Raw genomic sequence first — 10092 nt, forward strand, 5'->3', positions numbered from 1 at the left:
TCATTTTTTTCTTTCTTTATTTTCATCCCTGTAACCTCACCATATTCTTAAATCCTTTGTAAAAGTTTAGGGATTGTTACAAAAGGTTCCTCTGTTATGAAGACCAAATCATCTGTGAATGCTTGCAATTTATAATTTTTGTCTCTAATTTTAGTACCCTTAATGTTCTCGTCATCCCTAACAATTCTATTCAAAACCTCTAAAGTCAGAATGAACAATAGGGGTGACAACGGGCATCCTTGCCTTGTACCCTTTTGTATCTCTATCGCCCTTGTAAGTTCTCCATTAATTAAAATCCTGGCTGATTGTCTTTGATAGATACTTGATATCACATTCATGAATTTTCCCCCAAACTCCATTTGAGCCATCTGTTGCTTCATGAATTGCCAATTAACATTATCAAAGGCTTTCTGGGCATCTAAAAACAGCAGAGCCATTGATTTTTCCATGTGTGTCTCATAGTTTTCTAGGATATAAAAATGTTTTAATAAATAAATAAAAATAAAAAAATATCCAAGATAGTCCTCAGATTGTTCTTCGTTTGTCTTTTAGGCAGGAAAGCATTTTGGTCTGGATGAATAAAGTCTATTAAAAACTTCTTCAACCTTTCTGCCAGTATAGAGGCAAAAATTTTATAATCCACATTTAGTAATGATATAGGTCGATAATTTTGAATCTGTGTTAAGTCCATATCTTCTTTCAGTATTAATGTGATATTTGCCTCTGTTCAAGTATCTGGTATTTTAGCATTTAACAGTGCTCCATTACATATATCTTTAAAAAATATAGCAAAAACTCCCTCAAAAGATTTATAAAATTCAGCTGGTAGCCCATCTGGACCAGGGGTTTTATTGTTCTTTTGTCGCATAATTGTGTCTGTTATTTCCATAGTTGTTACTTCTTGATTCAATAATTTGTGATACTTTTCTGGTAGTTTTGGTAAGTCTCCCTTTCAAATGTTTTCTTTTGCCTTCTCGATCAGAATCTCCTCCTTCCGGTATAACCTTGCGAAAAAGTCTTCAGCTACTTTCTTGATTTGTGTATTTTGTACCTGTAGTCATCCTTCTCTGTCTTTCAGTTTCAAAATCAGTCTCTTCTCTCTTTCCTTTTTTACTTTATATGCTAGCCATCTCCCCGGTTTATTAGCATTTTCAAAAAAACTCTGTTTGGCTAATTTCATTTGCTTAGTAATTTCATTTATATCCAAGAGATTCAATTTATGCTTTAAAGTATTCATTTGGACCCTAAGATTTCTTTTTGTTGGATCCTCCTGCAGTTCTTGTTCCCATTTCCTCAGTTCTTCTACTAATGTTGTTCGCTTTTTCTTTATTTTTGCTGAGTAAGTTATTATCAGTCCCCTAACATAGGCTTTAGCTATATCCCAGACAAATCTCTGTAAAGAAGTTTCTTCTGCTTTGTTTATTTGAAAGAATATTTGCATTTCTTTGCTTATCTCTTCTCTAAATTTTTATCTTTTAGTAATGCTTTATCTAAGCTCCATCTGGGCGTCCTTGCAGCTCCTTTCAGTGATATAGATACAAGGTTATGATCTGCCCAGACATTTGTCTCCATTTCAGCTTCTATTAAATCTGGAACTAAGTCTGGAGTTATCCAAACCATATCAATTCTAGACCATGACCTATGTCTGCTTGAGTAAAAAGAATAATTGGCAAAGTTGGGTTTTTATGCCTCCAGGCATCTATCAATCTGAATTCTTCAAGCATGCTGGAACAAGACTTTGGAAACATCCTCCTACCCTTTTTTTCTTTTCTTTCACTCTTGTAATTGATTCGCTTATCCACAATTGCATTAAAATCACCCATTACACACATAGTCTGGTAGTCCACTTGCAAAAGTAGCGTGTGTAATTTTTGGTAAAAAGTTTCCTGATGGTCATTTGGTCTGTATATTGCCACTAAGAGCACCTTTTTAAGTTTAATTGTAATTTCTACCATCAAGATCCTACAATCCTCGTCAGCAAGAATATATTTGGGGTCCAATTTTTCTTTTAACATATAGTGCTAAATCTCTTTTCTTTTGCAATGCAGAAGATACGAACAATTTCCCCAGTTTTAAGCATTCCAGAAGTTTAACACATTGTTTCTTAATATGTGTTTCCTGTAGACAGATTATATCTAACTTTGAAGTTGAGCAAAAATCTTTCTTCTCTTAGATGGTCCATTTAGTCCATTAACATTTAAGGAGAACAATTCAATTTTCCCTTCCTTTTTAAGAGCCATATTTAAATAAAATTATCTACTTATTCTTTGCCTTTACAGTTCTACCTTTTTTTCCCCTTTGAGTCCAAAGTTTGTACTTCTTGTTGTGAATCAACCCTCAGTATTTCTCCTTCTTCAGAATGGTACGCTGTTGTTTCCATTGCTTCGGGACCTTTTTCTCTTCTTTAGAGACGACAGGATCTTCCTCTTCCAATATGGCTCTGAATTCCTCATAGAACTCTTGTGCTTTAAAAATTGAATCCAATTTATATCTTACAGAGTTCCATGTGAAAAATATTCCTTCTGGTATTAGCCACCTAACAATAATCTTTTTCTTGATCAGTTTGGTAGTAAGGAATAGATATTTCTTCCGTCCCTCTCTAATCCTCCATGGTATCTGTTTCAGGACCATCACCTCCTGACAATCATCTCTCTTTAACGGCTTCTCCCGTATGGCCTTCAAAACAATGTCTCTTATGGACCTTAGAGCAAATTTGACATGAACTTCTCTCGGAAGTTTATTTTTTCTGGTATATGTGGAGTTGACCCTAAAAACAAGGTCAATTCCCATACCTATGACCTCATTTTTTATTTCTAAAAGCTCTGCCAACATGTCAGTTATAAGTTCTTGTAGGTCTTCATTTTTCTCTTCAGGTATATTCTGAAATCTTAGTAAGATGCCTTCTCCATCTCTAATGCAGCTGTTGAGTCCCATGTTGACTTATTTGTTTGCTTAATTAAATATATTTCTTTATCTACTGTCTCCAATTTTTCACATACTTGTTGCATTTTTTGTGTATTCTGTTCCACTTTAAGTCAAACATCAGATAGTTGAGTTGTCACCTCTTTAATAGATTTATCCAATTTATCAAGTCGTTCTTTTTGCTCATTTGATAAGCTTTCCAACCATGTTGACACAGTTGTTAAAGCCGCCTGTATTGCCAAAATCGTCGTTTGCAACTCTCTTAAACTTTTTGCAACATCTTCTGTCTTAGGCTGATGAATTGGACTTTGACCAACTGAGGAGGGTGCTGAAGAGGGCTGAGTTTTCCCCATAATGAAGGTTGTTCACCAAAGAAATTTCAATATACTGAAAAAAAAGGGAGGGGAGAAAAAATATAAATTGAATAAATCAGTAAAAAAAAGAAGAAGAAGAAGAAGAAGAAAATGGAAATGACTTGCAATAATTCCAATAGCCACCGGGTGGCAGCAAAAGGCTATTTTAAAAAAAAGGAAACAATGTCATCATTGTCTTCTGGCAGAAGTCCCAGAAAGAATGGAAGCTAGCCGAAAATGGCCGCCAGCTTAATTCCCCAATAGATGTTATTTTACTTCTTCAAAGGGGGCTTTCCCTTCTTCTTTATGCCAAATAACAACAGATATCGTTTTTCCACAAGTAAAATTGCAAAAAGAAAGTAAAAATGCTCACCAGAAAGTCATCACAGCAGAGAGAAAAACACCACACAATGCAAAAATTATCCTGGCAGATGTCCAGTTAGTCTTGGCAGAAGTCCAAGCAATTATCCAAAATGATCGCTCTACATTTTACCGTCCTATCATTTAATTCCACAGTAGTTATTTATCTTAATTTTTCACCCTTAGAGAGATTAGAAGAAAAATCTTTTTCTTCGGCTTCAACTCAGATAAAAGTCTTCCTTTCTCCCCCTTTCAGTCGCTGCTTAAAGACTTCAAGAGGGCTTTTTTTTCTTTTTTTCTGAAGCCAATTATAAACAAATGCAGCTTTTCCACGGGTAGTATTGCAAAAAGAAATAAGAATGCTTACCAGCCGTTCGATGTTTATCTGGCTAAAATAAGCTAATTAATCCATCAGATGTCGAGAACTTGCAGGGGCTAAAAAAACCCTGTGTTGTCCGGTTGAGAAATGCCTGTATTTCTCCCAGTGGATATGGGATTGCCATCCCACATCAACCAAAAGAATATCAGGCAATCTGTCTTCGCCCCGACAGGGCTTAGATGAGTCTCCCACAACTTACTGCTGAGCAATACTGGCGTGATAACAGAAGCTCCATTAATCACAGCCATCTCATTCCAACGCCATCTTGAATCTCCAGGAGAGGCAATTTTCACTATTCCTTCTCCCCCACCCAAGAAAACCTGCTGCAGAAGATTAGAAGACCCTGCAGAACAGTGTTAGAGATTTCATGATGGGTTACAGAGGTTATGGAAGAAATCACTTTCGCTCCTCCTCCATGAGTAGGTGTCTCCACTGGATCAAAGATCCTTTCTGTGAATGCAAGAAAAAATGGATCAAGTGAATGAAAACAGTGATATATGAGATATAAATCATATATGTTGCTCTATAGCAATTATGTTTTACATGATAGTGATTCCATTATAAAGGTTTGAATTAAAACTTTAAACTAAGAACTAATATTACTGACTTCCTACAACATTTCTAATACTTTTCCACTAATTCATATTTATACAGGGCCCCTGTATAAGATTACATAAGTTTTGGCATATAGTTGATACCTGACATACATGTGATGTATCCCTTCAAGAAAATGCCATGAACAATGATAGAATTAGGAGAGGTGCCAAGACAAGTTGAGTTTCTTTATTACTAGCAGAGCCACAAAGACTTGTAAAAATAAAAAAGAGGATGGAGTTGTGGTTTAAATAAAGATTGACACCCCTTTCCATTCTTTACCAATGTTGCTGGGGAACATCTGTAAAAGTTGTAAGGATTAGATTGGGTAGGAATCTCTCACTCTGGAGAATGGTCAGTTAAGAGTGGGAGAAAAGAGAGTGATTGGAATAATTTAGACTATGATCTCCATTTAGACTATGGAAGTAAACTTCATTAAAGTTACTAGGGGTTTTATATGCATAGACATGTATTGTGTAGGTTTCACCTTGACCTACTCTCTTGCAGATAATTCTGTGAATGTTTCTATTTTTTCTGTTGGTGTATTTTATTTCACTAAAATATGAATATAGCAAAATCATGTCCCAGTTAGCTCAAGGTTTGTTGGCATTAACTCATCCTCTTGTCTTCTTTGGACTCATATTTCCTTCTCAATAATCCTTTCTTCTGTCATTTTAGGAAATGTTGTCAAGGGCACATCATCAGATTGTTTTTCTATTGTGTAAATTTAGGATTGCAGAAGAATGCTGGATTTGGCTATTTTTACCCATAAACACAGATATCTGCAGGCTCAGATATGGATATCAGGCATTTGAATGTCAATTCATGATGTTTTAAGCATACCTAGAATAATCTCTTGGCAAAAGTTTAGGATGATTTCTGGAACACCTCATTAGAAAATAATAGTTTCCATGTTGTTTTCCTTGTAGCTAGTTACAGGGCTGTTACATCTCTTTCCTCTTGAGAGACAAATTCAATTTTGGGGTGGTACTCAAGAGATACATTCTAGTGGTGGTGGGTTGCTGAAGGCAAAAGCGAGTGGGGTCAGAGGTAAAAGCCATATGGCCAAAATGACTAGTATATTTTAGCTTTAAGAATTTACTGTCAGCAACTAAACTTTAGGAGAGACATTTTAATACTTTAATGAGAATAGACAGTGCAACAATCTCAGTGGTGGGGGAAAGGAAGTGGATTCTGTGAAAAGGAGGATGACCATCTGAATAATTCTGGAGAGCTAGATTTGGCCAACGATCCTTGAGTTCAACACCTTTTCTCTGTGCAAATCTTTACAGAAGGAAGGAAACCTATATCTCATCTCATTAATGAGTATGCTTAATTATTTTAGGCTCTTGCAAAGTTTCAGAAAGCTTGGACCCAGTTTACAGTAGCCATTCTGATTGATCCAAAATGTCATTTAGCTTATGATGGGAGAGCTATAGTCTGTCTTCAGATGGGTGATAATTTTGCTGCCTTTCAAGATACAAATGCTGCTCTGAAGGTAAATATTTAAGCTATTGTTGCTATCCTGATATACATTTTGCTTCTATCAGTATTTTCTTTATGCATTTTGTTCTTGTAAATGTATTTCTATTACTATATTTCAGATAACTACCAATGCAGAATTGCTTACAAATCGAGGTGTCATTAACCAGTTTATGGGATTTTTAAATTGTGCCATGAAAGACTATCAGCAGGCTATTACCATTGATCCCAACTATGCTTTGGCATATTTCAATGCAGCAAATATCTACCTGTTAAACAGGCAATTTTCTCAGGTCTGTATTTGATTCTATGCTCACAAAGTATTTATTGAAAATTTTTCTTTGGATGTAACTATGATTTCAACTAGGCTCATTTGCTATTCTAAAAACACAGACCACATTCTTTAATAAGATGTGTTAATCTTGATGCTTAAAGGTAAGTGTTACTCTTCTAGGATGCACAGAAAGATCTCTCTGTACAAGTCTTTGGGTAGAGGGCAGTGAGGACATTTTCAAGTGGAAGCCATTTCAGGAAAGAAAATCAGTGTAAGAGCCACAGTAGTTTTCTATTAAAATTAACACAAAAGAATTAGTATTGTAGCATTGATATATTCCCTACTACCGTGCATAGAAAGTTACTCAGGAAGCAGCAATTGCAAGGAAAGAAGTAAGTGTTGCAGTGCTAGAGAGAGAATGAGGAAGTTTGTGATGAGTAATAGAGCCACCACTCCTGTGTATCTGATGGAAGACAGTCTGGGGAAAATGCAAGCATTTTCTATTGTTAGATGAGAAAGACTGGACGGAGAGGGTTTGAGTGGTTGGAGAATAACTATTTTCATATTATCTGGGTATGAAAGCTGGACAGTGAAGAAAGTTGACAGGAAGAAAATTAATGCATTCAAAACATGGTGCTGGAGGAGAGCTTTGCATATACCCTGGACTGACAGAAAGACAAAAAAGTGGATCCTTGATCAAATCAAGCCAGAGCCTTCCCTAGAAGCAAAAATGACAACACCGAGGCTGTCATACTTTGGACAAATCATGAGAAGGCAAGACACACTGGAAAAGACAATCATTTTAGGGAAAGTTGAAGACAGAAGACGAAAGGAAAGACCAAATATGAGATGGATTGACTCTGTAAAGGAAGCCACAACCTTGAACTTGGACAGTACATTTTGGAGGGCTATCATTCATAGGGTCATCATAAGTCAGAGATGACTTGACGGCAGATAACATACATACAAATAAAAATTGCAGCCCTGTACTGTTCTTATTATAAATTCAATATGAATTAAATAACTCCTGGATCATCCTGTAACTTAGTAACCAAACACATCTGTATTTGTAGATAATATATGATACTGAGAGAGAACATTTATATTAAGGTTGACCCTATTCAGTGGCAATTGTATATTACCTAGTCATTACACCACTCTCCAATGCCAGCCCTTTGGAGAGAAAAGCAGTTTGCTCCATGAGCCACTATCATTGCTTCCGTTTGCTTTTTCAAAGTCCTTTTCTGTTCAGCTGTATTCAAACACAACATTGTTTATAACTTTAAAAGCTTCAAATGGAAATGATAAACTTCCCCCATCCCACAGTGTACATTTTTCTGGAAATTTAGATATGTTTATAGCTGAGGAGGAAAACTTTTGCCATTTTCACCACTGCTTTTCTCTCCATTTTTAGTTAGAGCAATGACAGGGTAGAGTGTACTGCTTGGAACTAGAGAGATGGAACAAGCAATTATGGGCAATGTTGAAAACTGTTCCATTGTTCCCGGTGAGACGCTAGCACTACAGTCAGTTCACAACTAATGACTGTTCTAGAATCAAAATGGAATTGCAAAAAAGTGCATTTAATCAACACTTGGGGGAAAAACCCAGAACAACAGAGCATAAACAGGAATGCAATTGCTTGGGAATTACATGTATCTGAATTCTCAGGAAATGAGTGAGTGAGAACATTTTCTACATGCACTTCTGGGGTTGTTTACAGATGCTTTAGACAGCACTGTGATCCTTTTGTTTTTTTCAGAGCACATTTCTAGAATTATTTAAAGTTATTTTAAAGTTATAAAGTTATTTTGGAATGGTGAAAATTTCTGAAAAATTTCTGAGTTTTATTTCTAAAAGTGCTGTTTCTTGTGTATTTTTGTGCTATTCTGCTATAGCACAGCTCCACCTAGAGGTTGTATAGCAGGAAAGGAAAAACTCTGTGTGAGCTCGGATTTCAGTTCTAGGACAAAACTGAAAGTAGATACAGTGATTTACAGCCTTCAGTAGAAAAGTTCCCAGTCAGTAGTTTATACTTCTGGAAAAGAACCAACTCTTCTTTTGAAATAATTTGCTTACTGTAGTAATACTCTTGGAGATCAGACATTGTCATTGTTCATGTATCTCCCAAGTTACTAGGTGTTTTAAAAAGGAAATTAGTAACTTTAAAACTGTATACATTTCATTCCATTAATCTTATAGGCAAATAAGTATTATTCCCAGGCACTGAGACTTGATCCAAAAAATGAATCTGCATTCCTGAATCGAGCTATTACAAATACACTGTTAAAAAATTTTGAAGATGCAAAAGAAGATTTTGAGAAAGCAGTTTGCCTTTCTCCATTCTCTGCAGCAATATATTTTAACAAGGCAAACCTCTACAGCACATTACAGCAATATGAGCAAGCTGAGGAGGACATTTCAAAAGGTACTAGACTTGAAGTTCAATATACATACTGTCACTTACCTACTTGGCTCTATTTCTATAGGCACAGCAAACCCTGAAATAGATTTGCTAATAGTATAAACCCGAAGGGCAGTCTGTGGAGACACAGGGGTGCTGCATTGGGTGGGGACTGTGAAGTCATGCAACATGTAAGTGTGCATGCGCAGTGTTTCAAGCATGCATAGCTGGTCAGCTCTGAAATATCAAAACACTATTGGCAGGTGGGCAAATGAATGTCAGCGAGTATTTCTAATGTAAGTGGCCTCTTTAACCTGCTTGCAAATAGGTCATCAACACTGCTCAATAGTTCAATGGGGGGAGAGACTTCTGTGTAGCAAATAGATGTTATATGCAAAGATCTTTGAACTGGAGCCAGTGTGATTTATTATTTCCCTACTGAATTGGTTTCAAAAGCATATTACAGATTATCCTGCTCCTATCACAACCAAGAGGCTATTCACATAACAATGCAAGACCTCTTATTTCAGTTTCTAGTAACTGGGGTTATGATCTTACTGTGCTATTTAATGTCCTGAAGCTATGAGTCAGGCCAAACTTGATATAATACAAATAATGTTTGAGTAATTACCTCCAAATTCTTCCCAAACCTTTGGGTAAGTTTTTAGTATATAGTTATTATTTACTCTGAAAAGATGCCTAATAAAAATACTATTTCTTACAGCCCTGTCAATTCAACCTTATGATGCCCTGATGTATAAGCTAAGAGCTGATATTCGTGGCAAACTGGGCTTAATTAAAGAAGCTATTGCTGATTACAAGAAAGCCATCAGTCTCCAAGAACTTATTAGCACTGGATAAAAAGTATTTCAGTGCATAATAATACGATGACTTAGGTTATAGGGGCTTTTCTAGTTTGTTATGAAAAGTCTTTGTATTTTGCTGCTGCAGGTAGTTTACACCAGTGTCCTGTATTTGTTGTCACCATTTTTGATCGTATGTGAATTATAACATAACTGACTAAGGAATATTAAACCAAATGAACACAAGCATTGTTTTGAACTATTTTTATGCAGCCCCATAAAAACCAAGCAGGATATATGTTTTAATTACTTACAATCTACCTTAATCACTTGAGTATATTATAGAAAATATCTACATGGTTTCTACTTGTACTAGAACTACAGGAACAATAAACTATACCTGTGTTGGTTCATTCTTGAATACTAGATTTTCTTTTATTACTTTCAGCTGAATTGCATGTCCTTGTGGTGCACAGAGTGATGCTTAACTGCTGTAATACAGTAGACACTGCCTATTGTAG

General features: G+C 35.9%; 1 protein-coding gene across 1 annotated transcript in view; it reads left to right on the forward strand.

Moving 5' to 3' along the window:
• The window catches only part of TTC6 (tetratricopeptide repeat domain 6), a 44817-nt gene extending 35188 nt beyond the window's left edge, over positions 1-9629 (forward strand). The window contains exons 10-13 of the mRNA XM_044435776.1: positions 5954-6106; positions 6213-6383; positions 8567-8792; positions 9493-9629. Of these exons, the coding sequence (XP_044291711.1) occupies positions 5954-6106; positions 6213-6383; positions 8567-8792; positions 9493-9629 (687 nt within the window). The remainder of the gene's footprint in view (positions 1-5953; positions 6107-6212; positions 6384-8566; positions 8793-9492) is intronic.
• The last annotated feature ends 463 nt before the right edge of the window (positions 9630-10092 follow it).

This window comes from Varanus komodoensis, unplaced genomic scaffold, assembly GCF_004798865.1.
Source record: "Varanus komodoensis strain SLA01 unplaced genomic scaffold, ASM479886v1 scaffold3, whole genome shotgun sequence".
Taxonomy (NCBI): domain Eukaryota; kingdom Metazoa; phylum Chordata; class Lepidosauria; order Squamata; family Varanidae; genus Varanus; species Varanus komodoensis.